General features: G+C 39.4%; 1 protein-coding gene and 1 non-coding gene across 2 annotated transcripts in view; both read right to left on the bottom strand.

Annotated features, from left to right (window-relative positions):
- Positions 1-233: 233 nt before the first annotated feature.
- CCT7 (chaperonin containing TCP1 subunit 7) overlaps positions 234-17,911 on the bottom strand; it is a 29,715-nt gene continuing 12,037 nt past the window's right edge. Inside the window, exons 8-11 of the mRNA XM_067104378.1 lie at positions 6,266-6,418; positions 3,182-3,333; positions 2,828-3,016; positions 234-707 (exon numbers count right to left, since the gene is read on the bottom strand). Of these exons, the coding sequence (XP_066960479.1) occupies positions 481-707; positions 2,828-3,016; positions 3,182-3,333; positions 6,266-6,418 (721 nt within the window). The 3' untranslated portion in view covers positions 234-480. The remainder of the gene's footprint in view (positions 708-2,827; positions 3,017-3,181; positions 3,334-6,265; positions 6,419-17,911) is intronic.
- On the bottom strand, positions 11,833-11,941 carry LOC136839090 (U6 spliceosomal RNA). Its single transcript, XR_010853207.1, has one exon. It is a non-coding gene; the product is annotated as a U6 spliceosomal RNA (small nuclear RNA).

Genomic DNA, 17,911 nt, shown 5'->3' with positions numbered 1-17,911 from the left:
TTTCCTTACACTAACTCCCCAGATAAGCAGCATTCATTACTTTAAAAATCCCACCACAAAATACTATTGTAGCCATAAATTAACACTGAAACCACCACAAAAAACTATTGTAGCCATAAATTACCACTGAAATTGTAGTAACAAATAAAGAAGCATCACTACAAACAAAATGGCTTCATTAACACAAATCTTATGTTTGAAAGGTCACTTACGATCCTAGATTAAAAACAAAATTGTTCTCCACGTCTTTATTATTATAAATAGCAAGCTTTGTTCAGTGAAACTGGTTAAGATTCATATTAGCAAAGTTAATGCATGGGCATCAAATAATTCCACGGGACTTGCCGAAGTAAAAGTGTGTTACTAATGAAAATTAACAACGCATCATGTGCCACGAACTTAAAATTATGTCTATGCGTATCGGTCTGAAGAAAAATGGCTTTGCAGAATAGAACACTGAGCCAGATTAGCATGACACCATTACATAGGTCTGCCACGTCCCCTTCCCATGGGGCCTCCTGGCGCAGGTCCATCGTATGAGGAACGTGGTGACTTGATAGTTTCATCAACTGAAAGAATAAGACAAGCTGCTTCTGATGCTGCAGTTAAGGCATTGATCTTCACAAGTGCTGGCTCCCAAACGCAGGCTGTAAAATTATCAGTAATATCCTCATTCAAGACATCAACACCATACCATTTCCCATCAGCTGTTGAAAAAAAGAATAAAATTACATAAAAATTTGAATTTTTGGCATTAATTAAAAACCTACCATTTTATTTCAAATGAATGTCTCCCTATAAGCTAAGTAAATAAAAATTTGCCCTTTGAAAAAACATGTTCAATACATACAAATCTCCTACTTCACCCAAACCTTGATTCTCAGTTTTTACCCAAAACAATTATGGATTATGGACTTACATGAGCTAAGCTATAATTAATGATGGTCAAGGCCTTTCACCAACCACTTCAAATCACTTTACAGCCTCAAATACTCAGTTAAGGTGTTCCAATCAGAGGGATAGGAGGAGGGTACCCCTGTATTATTATTATTATATTATTATTATTATTATTATTACAAACTTTAACCAGATCATTAGTTAAAACAGCTGATTATCACAGGATTGGCCAGGGTTGTGTCAATGATAAAACATTATTAGATATGTTGAATATAGCCAAGCAACATGGAAAATGTATAATTTTACTTATCATAATCACATTTTTTCCGCTTTTATTATGACTGCATAGGCCAAAGACTTGGGCAAGCTTGTTGCCCATTGATTCAATGTCTGCCTAGCAGCAAAGCACTATTGCTTCTGAAACCTCTGAAGTTCACATTTTTATGTGATTTTTATGGATATCATTTAAGCAAATAACTGATCTTGTGGAAAACAATTTCAGTTAATTAATCTACAGACCCAATAAAGCAAAGGCAAAAATTAAATAAATGCATACCCAAAACAACCTACAGTCACACTCTCTGCTATGATGCCACTGGAGAATAAATACTTCACAGGATAAGGAAGGAAAGATATATTGCTAACTTAAATAGCACCATTCTTGACCAAAAGAGGTAATCTTTGAAGACAAAACAAGGCAGAACCCTTGGGAATCCTTTCACTAGAAGTACAGTATACACAATACATGAGCTACTTTATGTTATCCTATTTGGGTATTTGTGGAAAATTTTCACAATTTGAGAGCAACCTCCTCCTCCTGTTCTTACGAATTACAAAAAGTTCCTGTGGTCATTAATCCCTCCCTACTCACCTTGCAGGCAAGTACTGCACCCACTGTGCCTTTTGCACAACACTACTGATAATACTAAAGGCTTTTTGCAGTGTCCTTTCACCCCAGCAGTACATCTTTCCATCTTTTGCTTTCCATTCATTCCCTTTGGTCTCTTTTATCCAGTTTTATTACTCTTACATAAAATCAATCTTGACTTATCACTCAAGAGGCTTGGCTACAGCAATGACTTGAGTCAGTATAAAAAAACACAACCCAAATAGGATGATTTATAAATAAGGGGTTGAAATTAGAACAGGGTATACAATTAGAGTGAAAGGAAAAAACTCAGTGAGAAGACATCAAGGAAAATAAATGAAAAGGAAAAGGCAGAGCTGAGAGCCAAATGCTGCAAAAAACCATTTGTACCACCTAAAGAGCACCTTAAACCTACTTATTGCGAGCTGCTGCCAAAAATATGACCACAATAAGAACACTGCGTAAAAGTAGTTTGTTACTCAGCTACCACATCCCCTTTACTAGGCTTAGGCACACTGGAGAATATTGATAAGAGGGAGATGACAAAAGAGGAGAAAAAAGGGATTCAGCCCTATTTTCATAGTAATCACCTCTTAACACAGGGAAGGAAGTAGGAATTTGAGAATGTTGTCAGATTGTAAAGTGAGGCTGTAAAGTGATTTGAAGTGGTTGGTGAAAGGCCTTGACCATCATAATGGTATTACATAATTGCTAGTTTTAACCAGTTTCAATGAGTCTCAGAAAGTCTCATAACCTATCTTATAAATAAAACAAATAAGCTTCTTTCTGTATTAGCGCAAAAGCTTCAGTGGTCTAATTCAAAAAACAAAACTTAAAAATTTATGGCCATAAGAGCTCTCTTAACACATAATCTAGTGTTTAAAATCTAATATGCCTATTAAGCTGGTTATGCCAATGTAATAAATGTATATGCTGTATCATATTTAAAACAAAATGTATTTTAATACTTTCTATCAAAATTTTTTAAGTTTTCTTGGACACTAGTTAATATTGCATAAATGAATACCCATCTCTAGATCATGCAACATAAGCTCCACATACCTTCTGCATGTCGTGCCCTAAGTTTGTTCAGGATGGTAGTGGAATCAAAACCTGCATTATCACACAACTGTCTTGGGATGATTTCTAAGGCTTTGGCAAATGCAGCCATGAATAACTGTTCCTTGCTGGCAATGCTTCGAGAATACTCTCTCAAGTGCTTGCTGACTTCCAGTTCAACTGCACCACCACCTGTAATAAAACAAAAGGAAATCCCACGCTTAATTCTAAGAGATAGTAAGATCAAATAAAAACTCACAAACACTTCTACAAACCTAGATTACTGAAGGTATACTATGTCAAGTTGGTAATGCTGTCTCCAACATGGAATACACAACAAAAAAGCTGAACAATTACCAGCCACAACAGCATCATGTCTGAGTGCTCTACGGACAATCATAATGGCATCGTGTAGGGATCTATCAGTTTCTTCCAAGAACTGCTCAGCTCCTCCACGTAGGACAATGGTACAAGTCTTTGCTTGTGGACAACCCATAAACAGGTTATACCTGTGGGAATCAGAATATATAACAAATTATACTGAAAAATGACATTTTTATTCTAAAATAATGTTTAACACATACTTACCTGTTAGTTACATATAGCTTTAGTCTTTTGACGCCACGGCAAAATTTTCAAAACGCAGGCAGCGCCAGTCCGAATATCGGGTGATCGCCCTTACCTGCCCTCTGTCGGGTACTAGGAACTATTCCAACATGCTTCAGAATAATTTGCCTACCTGTCCCCGTGGGGGGAGGGTGGGCTTTCAGTATATGTAACTAACAGGTAAGTATGTGTTAAACATTATTTTAGAATAAAAATGTCATTTTAACACACACAACTTACCTGTTAGTTACATATAGCTGATTGACACCTTTAAGGAGGTGGGGCAATGACAGCTAAAAGAGTTGTTGGAAACATTAAGGTTATTAATGTAGAAAATTTCTTAGTTCCTCACCTGCTAAGGTAGCTGATTCCACAGTTACTGCCTCAGTAACCTGCTATCCTTAGAGCAACCGCGGGTATAATGACCTGGTCGAGATTGCTTAAGCTGGGTATCAGTCACCTAGGACATGGCCGTGACAATACCACAAGTATGCCCCTGCTCAGGCGCAGCACAAACATCATGAATTACAAAAGGGGTCACCCAACACCAAAGAAAAAGCATAACCATAAAAACCAAAACCAACTGTGGGGTAAAACTATCCAACACTTACCCTCACAGACAACCGTAAAAACCTTCACACTCCAAAAACAAGTAAGTAAAGGTAGGTTAATCCTCCTTTACCCCTTTACCCATTACCGTGCCAGATACAACAAAGGGCCCTAACGTGCTGCACTCATCAAACACTGTCTGCACTTGCGAGAGATAATGCAAAGCAAATACAGACTTACATCTCCAGTAGGTTGCTTGCACAATATCTTGAAGGGAGAGTTCCTTTTATAAGCGAGAGAAGTAGAGATAGCCCTCACTTCGTGAGCCTTCACTTTACACATTTTCAAATCATTCTCTGAAATATTGGAGTGAGCTTCAGAAATCAGATTTCTAATAAAAAAGGACATGGCATTCTTGGACATCGGTCTAAGAGGGTTCCTGACCGAACACCATAAGGAATCTGAAGGACCCTAATATCTTTAGTCCTTCGCAAATAATATTTCAAGGCTCTGACTGGGCAGAGGAACCTCTCCTGCTCCTTACCTACCAATTCCGACAGACTCGGAATCTCAAAAGAGCGAGGCCACGGGTGCGAAGGGGTCTCGTTCTTGGCCATAAAAAAACAGTTTGAAAGAACAAATTGCTTTTGAAGCAGAGAATCCTACTCTCTTATCCAAGGCGTGGATCTCACTGATTCTCTTAGCTGTAGCTAACAAAACTAAAAAGAGGGTTTTCCTCGTAAGATCTCTTAAAGAAGCAGAATCCATAGGTTCAAATTTCTCAGACATAAGCCACTTCAGGACTACATCAAGATTCCACGAAACAACTTTAGCATCTGACCTCTTAGAGGTACCAAGGATTTAATAAGGTCCGTTATATCTTGGTTATTAGAGATATCCAAACCTCTGTGACGAAAAACAGTAGCCAGCATGCTACGATAATCTTTAAGTGTGGATACAGAAAGGTTCTTATTCCCGAGGAACAAAAGAAAATCCGCAATCTCGTCACCGAGGTTCTGGAAGAGGAAATGTCATGATCTTTGCACCATGAACGAAACATATTCCACTTGGACTCATAGACCTTGATCGAAGATGGTCTTCTGGCTCTAGCGATGGATTGAGCCGCTTTCTTGAAAAAATCCTTTGCTTCTGAGTAGACGTTCGATAGTCTGAACGCAGTTAGCCGCAGACTTGACAGGTTTTCGTGAAATCTCCTGAAGTGGGGCTGTCTGAGTAAATCTACTCTGTTTGGAAGGCTCCTCGGGAAGTCGGGCAAAATTATTCTGAAGCATGTTGGAATAGTTCCTAGTACCCCAACAGAGGGCAGGTAAGGGCGATCACCCGATATTCGGACTGGCGCTGCCGCGCGTTTTGAAATTTTGCCGTGACGTCAAAAGACTAAAGCTATATGTAACTAACAGGTAAGTTGTATGTGTTAAATCATATTCTAATACTACAACTTACAAGATGCTGCAATAAGAACATATGTAGCACATGTTCATAAAAATGTCACAGTCAATAAAATAACAAGCAGATATAATGCTTGGATGACTGTCAAGATATGGAAGCAACCTCAAGAGTTTATGGTTAGAACCATTTCTTTCAAATTAGTTATGAAGCGCAAGTCTAAAATATTAATTCTAAATTAACTTACTGACCACTGAATAAATTATTGTAAAAGTTCAAAATTGCATTCCATAATCTTATCCCAACCTCCCTTCTTCAAGCAAATAAATTTCTTACACTATCAAAGCATCTTCTAGATCCAAATGATCAATTTAATCTATATTTAATTCTAATATAAATGTAACCTAAGCCAAGGGCAATTCTTTTTAATTACCAATCTTATCTACACAATATGGAAAGATCTGATATGTCCATGATATGCAATTATAGACTGCATGCTGATATATATATGAAAATAGATAGATCAGCTTCAATGCACAGTAGTTTGCCAAACAACACTGAAATAGGCCTTGACTAAACCACCTCATATGACTTAAAAAAAAAAAATTCAAAGTAACGCATTCTTGATAAATTCTCACAGATTATATTAAAAAAAAAAGCAAGCAGATTCTCAGATATGTTATTATAAAAAAAAAAATCACATTCTCTACACTATCTTGGTAAATAAATAAAAATTAACCCTAGATGTAATGAGTGGCCCATATACTACAAGATAAGCATTAAAATACCTAATGATAAAAGAAATCACCCTTAAACAAAATCTTGAAAGCAAAAGCACGAATAAAAAACTAAAAGTAAATTCCCAATAAAAATACTTACCTATCAGCACCAATCTGTCTTTCTTCAAACTTTGCACATGTGCCTAGGACTGAATCATTAAGATCATGAGCAGTGGTCATAATTGCACCTCCACAAGCCTTCATGGTACGTTTCAAATCCTCCTCAACCACACGTCCAGCACAAAACATGTCCCTGATAAAAATTAGTTCATCAATCCACACATTCCATATCAAACTAAACCACTTAAAACATGGTCTACAAAATAAAAAAGAAATTGGAAAAATTTAAAATATGCAAGTCTTTTCCATTACAAAATATTTATATAAAACGAAAACAACCTGGTAGCCTTCAAGAAAAAATCTTATATATCATGTACAAAGTAAAATAGCAACAATGAAGGTCAGGAACAAAAATATAGGAGGGCTGGATGGCAATTCGGGTGAAAACCTACAAAGTATCTGCCAAGTACTTGAATGAGAAGAAAATTGTTACAAGTAAAGAATTATGGCAGACAGGAGGAGTCCAACTGAAAACAGTTTCCAGAGCATTGCACAAGGTACACTGTAGCCAGGGCTCATCACTAGACCCTAAATCATTCAGCACCATGAAGATAAATAAAAAAGATAGCAAGAAGAGTGGTGTGATATGAGAGATTATTAATGGGATAAGAAAAAAAAAAATCAAAGTGACATTAAAAAAAAATAAAACCAATGGAAATGATGGTACCGTATTTGTGATACCTTTATCTTCAAAATATCAGCCACACATTTTCCAGGGATGAAAACAGGTCAATAATTTACATTAACCAAATCTGATTAATATATCATGAAAACCAGAGGGTAATGGGCAATTCCATGTTTTAGAAAAAATATTCCAAACAATTATTACGTCTTACTAACTGCAAAAAGGATGTAGTTCTAAAAGTTTTATAAAAAAAAAAACTAAGAATAAATGTATATCATGACCAGTTACTAAACTTTTCTGCCAAGTTTACAACATGGTATCAGAATAAGTATATTGTAAATCACCAGGATATTATTTTAAGAAAAAATGATATTTTAATGATAAAATAAAAAGTTTGTTCATACTTACCTGGCAGATATATATATATAGCTGTATTCTCCGAAGGTCGACAGAAATTCAGATTTCGCGGCACCGCGCAGTGGCTGGTCAGGTGGTTAGTACCCATTCGCCGCTGGGAGGCGGTATCAGAGAACCATTCCCATTTTCTATTCAGATTTTCTAATGCCACTGTCTCCTGAGGGGAGGAGGAGGGCAATATAAATATATCTTGCCAGGTAAGTATGAACAAACTTTATTTTATCATTAAAATGTCATTTTGTTCATGAACTTACCTGCCAGATATATAGCTGAATACCTTTGGAGGTAGAGACAGCCAAATTGGGGAAAAAAACCAATTATTGGTAGGAATTATTTTGGTTCCTTATCTGATAAGCGTAGCTGACTGAGTGGTTACTGTCACTTCTAGTCTGCTTCTGCTTTACTAGAGACCCCAGACGAGGTAGTGACCTATATGGCTGGCGACTTCTAGATGATCTGTCAGCGTGACCACAATGTGATAGATCATAGCCCATACAAAGGACAAAAGAGCATTACTAACCACCTAACCAACACACAGCGTTAGTTTGCAAAGGATTGGGAAGACTGCCTCAGTAGTAGACCCAACAACCACAAAAACACAATTAAAAGGGGATAGGATCAGAGTTACCCCCTGTCCCCAAGGTTGCTGAAGCAGCCAATGTAGTCCCCAGCCCAGCAATTTTTAGTATGCTACCTAAACATCTTGCCAAGGTGTGAGGCAAACACCGAATTGACCGCTGCCAAAATGTGGCACTAAAAATGTCACTGAGTACCATATTATTTTCTTGAGCATATGGAGGTAGCAACTGCCCTCACCTGCATTGACGTTAACTCTCAACAACTTGAAGTTGGAGTCGTCACAACTAGAGTGTGCGTCCTTAATGACGTCCCTAATGAAGAATGCCAGTGCATTCTTGACATAGAGACCCCAACTGGTTGCCTCTAGAACATAAAACATCCAATGGACCAGTGTCCTGTGTTCTTTAAGGTAGTACTTGAGAGCTCTAACTGGACATAGAGAACTCCCTCAGGTTTCTGTCCAATAAGGTCTACTAAACCTTTAATTTCAAAGTGTCTAGGCCAAGGGTTAGAAGACCTATAATTTCTTAGCCAAGAACTTAGGGCTTAAAGAATGACAACATTGTGTTCCCTTGAAGCCCACATGGCGACCTGCGAACTTCTCTCACTCTCTTCGCCGCGAGGAATGCCGTTTCCGAGTAACATCCTTAAGAGATGCAGAGTGGAGAGGCTCAAAAGGACTAAACATCAAAAACTTGAGCATTACGTCCAAGTTCCAAGCAGGGGAAATCAGCTGAGGAACCTTGGAGCGTCTTGCATTGCTGTTAAGATCGTGGAGGTCCTTGTTAATGAATAAAGCTAATCCTCTGTGTCTGAATACAATCGAAAGCATGCTCGATAACGCATTAGTCGAACTGCTATATCGAGTTTTCTCTTAAGTAAAGGAGAAAATCCGCAACCTGGCTCACAGTGATAGAGGAAGAGGAAAAGCCCTTCTTTCTACACCAACCTTTGAAGGTTGCTCACTTCGCTAGATATATCCTTTAGATGAAGAACTTCTGGCTCTAGCGATGGCCCGTGCCACCTGGCCAGAAAAACCCCTTCGCTCTGACCAAGTTTCGATAGTCTGAAAGCAGTCAGGTTCAGGCGGGAGATTCAAAGATATCTGCGTGAAGTGAGTTTGTATGAAACAGGTCTGCTCTCATAGGAAGGGTCCTGGGCGTCTACCAACCAGAAGAGAAACTCCAGAGAACCAGTGGTTGAAGGCCAAAAACGTGAGTGAGTCATCCACCGTCCCTTGTGAGAGACAGTGAACTTTGCGTATGACTTCTCCCAGAATTTAGAGCGGGGAAAAGCGTAAACATCTATTCCGTCAATCCCAGGGAAGAGCAACTATAGCAACTGCCCCAGGGTCAGTACAGATGAGCTTTTTATAGAGGGAGCCTCGCTGTTCTTGGTCGTGAAAATATCCACAGATGGCGACCCAAAATTTTCCAAAAATCTTGTAAACCTCCTGATGAAGGGTCCATTCCTTCGGCAGGAGTTGATGGCATAACAGAGCAGGTCTTCGAACATTTTGAAGCCCTGCAACAAAACTTGTGAGAATCGAAATGTTGCTGACATAGGCTCAAGAATAATCTCTCTTGCAAGGCTGAACAGGAACAAGTAGTATTGTCGGTTGCTAGAACTACGATTGCAAACTTGGACCTCGAGAAGAATGGCAGGCTAAAAGATGCGCCAAATCTTTGAAGTCGATGTGCCAGGACACCTGTTCCTCTCCAGGTTCCTAACCTTCCCTCTCCCTCTAGTGTTGCCCCCCCAACCTGTTGTGACCCGTCGGGAAAAACAACACTAGGTTGGGGTTCAGAAGCTTTGAGTCCCTTTCTGCAATTCCGTTGGATCGAGCCACCACCACAGATCCTCTTTATATAAGGAAGAATTCTCAATTCCTCTTTCAAGTCTTCCTTGCTTTGTCAGTTCTCCAACAAAAAGAACTGAAGAGGCCTGAGATGCAGACTCCCCAGAAAACAAACTTCTCCAGCGAGGAAATGGTCCCCAGCAGACTCATTCCTTCCTTCACCTAGCATGTTTCCTTTTCCAAGAGGCAGAAACTTTTAGAGTACATAGAAGTTGCCGTTCTTGCGGCCAGGCTATAAAAGCCGCTGAATAGATCTGAATTCCCAGACACAATGGACAGTGAGGGGATCAGCTGCGACTTCTCCACAGACCCAGAAGTCCCAGGGACTTCACGAGTTGCAGAGTCAACTGAAGGTCCTCCAGATACCTTGGCCCGGCGGCGGCTTCGAATCAACCAGTCGTCAAGTAAGGTGAGATCTGGCGTGCGACAGATGCAGCTGCATCACTTGCGTTTTTCATGGGGCGATGTAGAAACACCTCGGAGCAAAATGTGGCGTAACGGCATCTGAGTCCCAGGCGGTCAACCATCCAGAAATGCTGACCAACCGCGTTGTAGTTAAGCTGATCGGACGACGGTGTTTCAAGTGGTATGGCGTTGTGCAGAGTCCAGCAGAGGCCTGAACTGATGCGTCTAGTCCCCCAAGACAACCTGAGATACTTCACGAGCGTGGATGAATTGGGCGTGAAGATAAGTATCTTGGAGATCAAAGATACCATCAATCCCGGGATGAAGGGCTCCTAGTATTGACTGCGAGGTCTCCATCTTGTTTCCTTCGGACCAAGTTATTCGACCTGTTGGCACGTCCAAAAGGCGGGTCTCAACCTACTGAAAGTTTGGGGACTAGAAACAATCTGTGTAGTAAAATCCCGGGGAACACGAGTCCAAGATCTGTTCTCCAGCTCAGACATTCTGTTAGAGCAGGTCAAGCCCACAATTTTCTGTTTGACAGGAAGGCAGTTAAGAAACAAAAAAACAAAAGAGGAGACAGGAAGGGAATCAAGTAACCTCTCTCCTAACAGTAGGAGGGACCAAGCGTCTGCCCCTCACTCTTTCCAGGCTTGTGCAAACTAAGAAGCCTGGTTGCAAAAGGAGTCTGGAGATGAAGGGGAGTCCTTGCTACCTCTCTTGGAAGTGACATTCCTTGAGAAAAAACTCTCTCATTAGTGCGGGTCGTGTTGCTTCCCATGGAAGCCCCTTTGATATCTGACATTTAGCTTTTCGTTTACTTTTGTATCTGAGATCGGTGCAAGCGTTATGAAGGAGATGCAGTTTGAATGTCGATAACTTTAGTTTGAGAAAAACTATATATTTTTGCTTCTCTGTGTATTTATTTGCGTTACACAGTTTGATCTTTTATATGACATAATGAAAAGCCAAAAATAGACCTGCAAAATGTATAACCGCTAAATGAAGCGAGTGTCAAAACACGGCTGAGGTTGGCCAGCGTGACGTTTTACTTAGTCAAGCTCTGAGCTGCTACTGACTGACTGCCACTGACTGCCCTGCGGCATTCCTGTCTTTCGCTGATGCGTACTATGTCCACAGGGTTATATAGATGCATTAGATATTGTTCATAGCTAAAGAGGAAATTACCACCCGATATACTGACAATATCATTTACATTATATGAAAAATGTGAATTTGACTATGATAGGTTACTGTTTTGTTTATAACTTCTAACTGTGTGAACTTTTAAATAAAACTTTCTGAGAAGATAGTCAGGATATGTATGATGCCATATAAAAATATCCCAGAAAATTTTATTTCGATTTTTTTAGTCAAGCGCTCCCCTTAAGACAAAGACAATACGAAGGTGGAGAGAGGAGCCGGCGGTTGAAAAGTCTCAGGAAACGAATCCTTAAAGAAAAAGCCAGAGTCTGATAATCAGAGGGAAGAAAGAGAAAGAGAGCGAAAAGAAGTTTCTCTTCATGTACAAAGGCTGTGAAGAGGATGTTCTTCGCAGCTGGTGGGGTCTTGGTGAGTGGTGAGAAGTAGTTCGATTGCCCACGTCGTAGCGGGAACTCCAGCGAGCGAAGAAGTCGTCAACTTCGTCGTGCCATTAAACATAAAAAATGTGGGCAGCTTCCGCGATTAAGCGTGTCATCCTTGCTGCTTAAAACCATGCTAATCTTACTCTGTATACGTTCCAATTAGTATATGTACTGCGAAGCAAGTACTGGCTAAATTAGAAGGACATCAGATGTGAAGCGGGTAGTTGTGCGACATGATGAACAACTGGGGCGGTGTCAACGCTGAACGCCGAAGCTATCTGGCGGCCAGCGCGGAGCGTCATGGCGTGACTGCGAGCTCCGTGGCAGGAGTACTAGAAGAGAGTCACAGCGTGGCCTTGTGGCGGCGTCATGGCTGAAAGCGCCGGCGTCAAGGTGAGGCGTGACGTGAGAAAGCGCCCCGAAGAGCAAGGCAGCGCTCCTGGCTGCGAGACAAGAAGAAAAAGAGCCAACACACTCAACTCGGGGAAGAGCGAATAGGAAGCCACACTAAACACTATCTCTAGGCGACAGGCGCTCTGTATCGTTCGAAGCGGAAGCGAAAGGTGAAAATCTGTACCTCTTAACGACAGGTCGAATCTTGAAAGGTTCATGACATCCAGCTGTTGTTGCAAGCCAACAAAAATCTTACTGCAGCGTTGGAGAAGCACTCTCTCGGGAGAAGGGCTGAACCTGAGAGAAGAGAAAGAAGCGAGAAGCGTATACTTCCTTCCACAGAAACTCTAGCCCTTGCCTTAGCGCGACAGAAGTCAGTAAGTGATCATTCGAAAACACTTATTCTCTTCTGCAGAGGAATATCCGCACCTTTGGGAAGAGTATAAGCGTCTAGAGGAAGAGGGCGTGAAGCGTCCTCTCCTCTGAACACTATGTAGAGAGGCCGAGAAGTCAGCCGAGAGCTCCAGCCGAGGCGGGGAGGGCGTGTCGGAGGGCCGAGAAGCAATCCTTCCAGGATGCGTGCCTGAAACGCGATCCCTGGCAGCCTGAGTAGTGTCATCAGGCCTGCGAGGAAGGGCCTTGAATCGATTGAAGCCCCGTAACCCTCATAGGCTTCCGACATGCCCCCTCCCTGGTCCTGGGAGTTCGACAGAGGTCCAGGCCTAGGCGAGGCGATAGGGCGATCTGGCGCCCCCTCCCACAACACACTGAGGGCACTAGCACTAACACTATCACGTTTGAATTGCATTCACTTTAGTTTCAAGAGCACGCATTGACTCCACCAGAAACCAGGAATTACCTTCTGCAGCAACAAACTACAGGGTTAGTAATAAATTTACTACAGGGGTTACTAAAGTGGGAGAAAACCTGACTGTCAACTAGGATGCACTCTGGGAAAGATTTCTCAGCCTATCGCTCCAATTTAAGCATATAGGCTTCATAGCTCTTCCACTCACCCTCAGACAATCCCACATTCATTACGATTATGTAGAGCATTGAACACCCTTACATATCATACATAAAGGTGAGGAACTATCAAAAGTCTTCGATAGCCTCACCTTACATTCACCAAGCTACAGCTCGATAGCTAAGTGAACATCTTGGTATAAAGAAAAGTCAAAAAAGCAAAATCAACCGGTCCACAAGAGCGTATGCCAAGTCTGAATCGATCGAATACCAAAAAACAACCAAAATACTTAAGTGACATAAATTTGAAATCAAAGAGGCGGAGGAACTGACAACAGGTGTTGACAGTCGGCGACAGAAAAATCTGAATAGAAAATGGGAATGGTTCTGACCCGCCTCCCAGCGGCGGGAATGGAGTGCTAACCACCTGACCGGCCACTGCGTGTGCCTTGAGAAATTTAATTTCTGTCGGACCTTGGAAATACAGCTATATATATATCTGGCAGGTAAGTCTCATGAACAAAACTAAAAGTATCTAATAAACAAGAATATAACACTCACAGTATAAAATATAACTGATCTTTACAATGTCACAACATACAATTTCAATATCTTACTTCCAAGTTCAGATACTATTGATGGTAATGCTTCCAATGACTTTTAACCTTTTCTTCAATTCATTAGTTTAAAAACTGCATAATCATCTTATCAATGATGTACTTTCAAAATTTTCAATAAAAAACATTAAAACTGAAACAAAAGTAATTACCTCAAGTTTCCATAGTATATTAAACCCTACTTCACATAATATATTCTTGTTAAAAACAGTATACAAATTTACCAGACACTGAACAATTTTAAAAGATTAAATCAAACTGAGCATACACTCATTTTATTGACAATTTTTTGAGATAAAAGCTTTCGGACATGTTAAGAGATAACCCAGATAAACATCCTTACCGTGAAAATACAATTTCTTGAAATTAAAAGAATTCACTCAAGACATTTCATATTATGCATTCTCAGTTGCTCTGGGATGAGGACAAACTACCTGGTTTGTACAGCTTTGGCTAAAGGACAGAATAAGGTTACCATGTACTGCAGCTGCAGCTATTTCCAGGTCACCCTTTGGCAAGGTGAGCAAACTCTAAAGCTCCCTTACTTGGGTGTAGTAGAAGACTAATCTAAAGCTAGAGACCTATTCCCTCACCAATCAATCCCCTTGGAAGAAAAGTCCCATTTTTTAATGTGTTAGTTGGGCAAAAGAGGTTTCCAAATCTGCCCAATAAAAGCAAGTGACACCCACTCCTTAGCTGTCCTAATTTACCTTGCCAATGAAGGAAGGGCACCGGAAAGCCATGGCAGCCGTTGTTAACCCTTAAACGCCGACTGGACATATCGTACGTCGACTAAAATTATCTGTCGGGTGCCGAGTGGACGTATGGTACGTCGACTACAAAAAGTTTTTTTAAATATTTGCGGAAAAATAGTTATAGGACTAGTTTGCGAAAGATTTTAAATCACACGCCTTGAGGGATGCTGGGAGTTCACGGATCACGCTGTTGTTTTGTTTACAAGCGTTACCCAGCCGCGCATGCGCGAATTTCTTTCTTCTCACACTACAGACCATCAGCGACGCATCTCAGAAATTATTTCGTCACTTTGTCGTAGTTTTTGCGCCGTTTTATATTAGCCGTTACATAGAGTTTATATATGAAAATGTGTGTAATTTCATGTAGAATACAACAAAAAACCACCCATGGTTGTAGCTTTTATCAGTTTGGAAATATTTTCATATAAATCACGATGAGTGCCAAAATTTCAACCTTCGGTCAACTTTGACTCGACCGAAATGGTCGAAAAACACAATTGTATGCTAAAACTCTTACAGTCTAGTAATATTCAATCATTTACCTTCATTTTGCAACAAATTGGAAGTCTCTAGCACAATATTTCGATTTATGGTGAATTTTTGAAAAAAAAAAAAAATTTTTCCTTACGTCCATGCGCGGTAACTCGGCTGAAAATCTCAGAAATTCTTTAGTCACTTTGTCGTAATGTTTGCACCGTTTTATATTACCCGTTACATAAAGTTTTATATATGAAAATGTGTGCAATTTCATGTAAAATACAACAAAAAAATAACCCCTGGTTGTAGCTTTTATCAGTTTTGAAATATTTTCATATAAATCACAATAAGTGCCAAAATTTCAACCTTCGGTCAACTTTGACTGAATCGAAATGGTAAAAATCGAATTGTAAGCTAAAACTCTTACATTCTAGTAATATTCAATCATTTACCTTCATTTTGCAAACAAATTGGAAATCTCTAGCACAATATTTCGATTTATGGTGAATTTTTGAAAAAACTTTTTCCTTACGTCCATGCACGGTAACTCAGCCGAAAATCTCAGGTATTCTTTCGTCACTTTGTCGTAATGTTTGCACCGTTTTATATTACCAGTTACATAAAGTTTTATATATGAAAATGTGCGCAATTTCATGTAAAATACAAAAAAACACAACCCATGGTTGTAGCTTTTATCAGTTTTGAAATATTTTCATATAAATCACAATAAGTGCCAAAATTTCAACCTTCGGTCAACTTTGACTCGACTGAAATGGTCGAAAAACGCAATTGTAAGCTAAATCTCTTACATTCTAGTAATATTCAATCACTTACCTTCATTTTGCAACAAATTGGAAGTCTCTAGCACAATATTTCGATTTATGGTGAATTTTTGAAAAAACTTTTTCCTTGCGTCCGTGCGCGGCAACTCAGCCGAAAACCTCAGAAATTCTTTCGTCACTATTGTCGTAATGTTTGCACCATTTTATATTAGCCGTTACATCATGTTTAATATATGAAAATGTGTGCAATTTCATGTAGAATACAACAAAAAATAACTCATGGTTGTAGCTTTTATCAATTTTGAAATATTTTCATATAAATCACGATAAGTGCCAAAATTTCAACCTTCGGTCAACTTTGACTCGACCGAAATGGTCGAAAAACGCAATTGTAAGCTAAAACTCTTACATTCTAGCAACAGTCAATCATTTACCTTCATTTTGCAACAAACGGGAAGTCTCTAGCACAATACTTCGATTTATGGTGAATTTTTGAAAAAATCTTTTTCATTACATCCGTGCACGCTAACTCGGCTGAAAATCTCAGAACTTCTTTAGTCACCTTGTCGTAATTTTCGCACCGCTTTATATTAGGCCTTACATAAGTGTTATACATGAAAATGTGTGCAATATCATGGTTGTAGCTTTTATCAGTTTTGAAATATTTTCATATAAATCACAATAAATAGAAAAAATTCGACCTTCGGTCAACTTTAACTCGACCGAAATGGTCAAAAACTGCAATTGTAAGCTAAAACACTTACAGTCTAGTAATATCAATCAATTACCTTCATTTTGCAATAAACGGGAAGTCTCTAGCACAATATTTCGATTTATGGTGAGTTTTAGAAAAAAACTTGTTTTTACATCCGCGGGTTACGAATTCATGCATCATTTTGTGATAATATTTTCTCTGTGTTGCTTTAATCGTTTTACAATTTGTTATATACCAAAATCATTGCAATTTAGTGTACAATACAACGAAAAAAAAAAAATAACTCATTAGCTTTAACCGTTTTGCTCACAGCGCGATTTGTATACAATTATATATGAAATTTTTTTTTTGCGCTGTCATATATTCCAATATTTATATATGATAATATTTTTATAATTTCTGATGGTTGCATACTAAACTTCAGGCAATGACAAAATAGGGAGCCAAAAATGAACTCTTAATCTTAAAAACTAAGCGTGCTGTGATTTTTTGAAAAAAATTTTTTCCGCTTCGGCGCTAACTCCCGAACGCTGCCGGCATACGACAGACACTTTTGTAATTAGAGGCTCGGCGTTTAAGGGTTAACTGGTGAATAGAGCAAAGTTTGGCAAAACAGTAACTTCAACATCTTCTCTAGCATTACAATGATTTCAGATTAATTTAATGGTTTAAACCTCCTAAAAGTGGAAAACTGATTATTTTTTAGTTAAAAATAGAAAAATCACTGTACACAAAAGATATACAGCACTTTGATATGAAAGCACTACAGTATAGTACATGTGGTGCATCTCATAATTCACAAGACTCATATATAAAAATTAATTCTGGCTCTTCATACTATTAGAGAACAGACCCACAGTGGCTAATATCAAAATAATATTAATCTGTATTTCAAACCTATCAAGAGGTTAAATGAATGTATTTCAAGGAAATTAGAACACCAAACACAGGCTTCTTTCCTTGCTGATGAAGTGACTATAAACTCTCAAAAACAAAACAGATCTTAAAGCAGTACTGTAGTATGATTCAACACCTCCAAATTCACAAAATAGGGATTCTTTTGGTAAATGTCAAAGTAGAACTACACTCATCACTACGAATGCCATTCCTTGTATGCCAGAGCCACAATTGCTGAATTGAATATAGAATTTAGGTCAAAGGCCAAGCACTGGGATCAATGAGGTCATTCATCATTGAAACGGAAATTGACAGTAAAAGTTTGAGAGGTATAACAGGAGGAAAACCTCGTATTTGCACCATGAATCAATTGTTAGGAGAGGGTGGAAAGTAAGATGGAAGGAAGAGAATATGAAAGGAGGTACAGCAAAAGGAACTAAGGGGTTGCAGCTAGGGGCCAAAGGCACGCTGCATAGAACCTGAGTGATGCCTACATGCGGTGCACTGAACGGCACTATGTCCCTACGGGGTAAATAACTTTTTGGCACTAGAGG

The sequence above is a fragment of the Macrobrachium rosenbergii genome, chromosome 5 (genome assembly GCF_040412425.1).
Source record: "Macrobrachium rosenbergii isolate ZJJX-2024 chromosome 5, ASM4041242v1, whole genome shotgun sequence".
Lineage (NCBI taxonomy): Eukaryota > Metazoa > Arthropoda > Malacostraca > Decapoda > Palaemonidae > Macrobrachium > Macrobrachium rosenbergii.
The sequence above is the reverse complement of the archived record's forward strand: the minus strand, read 5'-3'. Positions and strand labels throughout refer to the sequence as shown.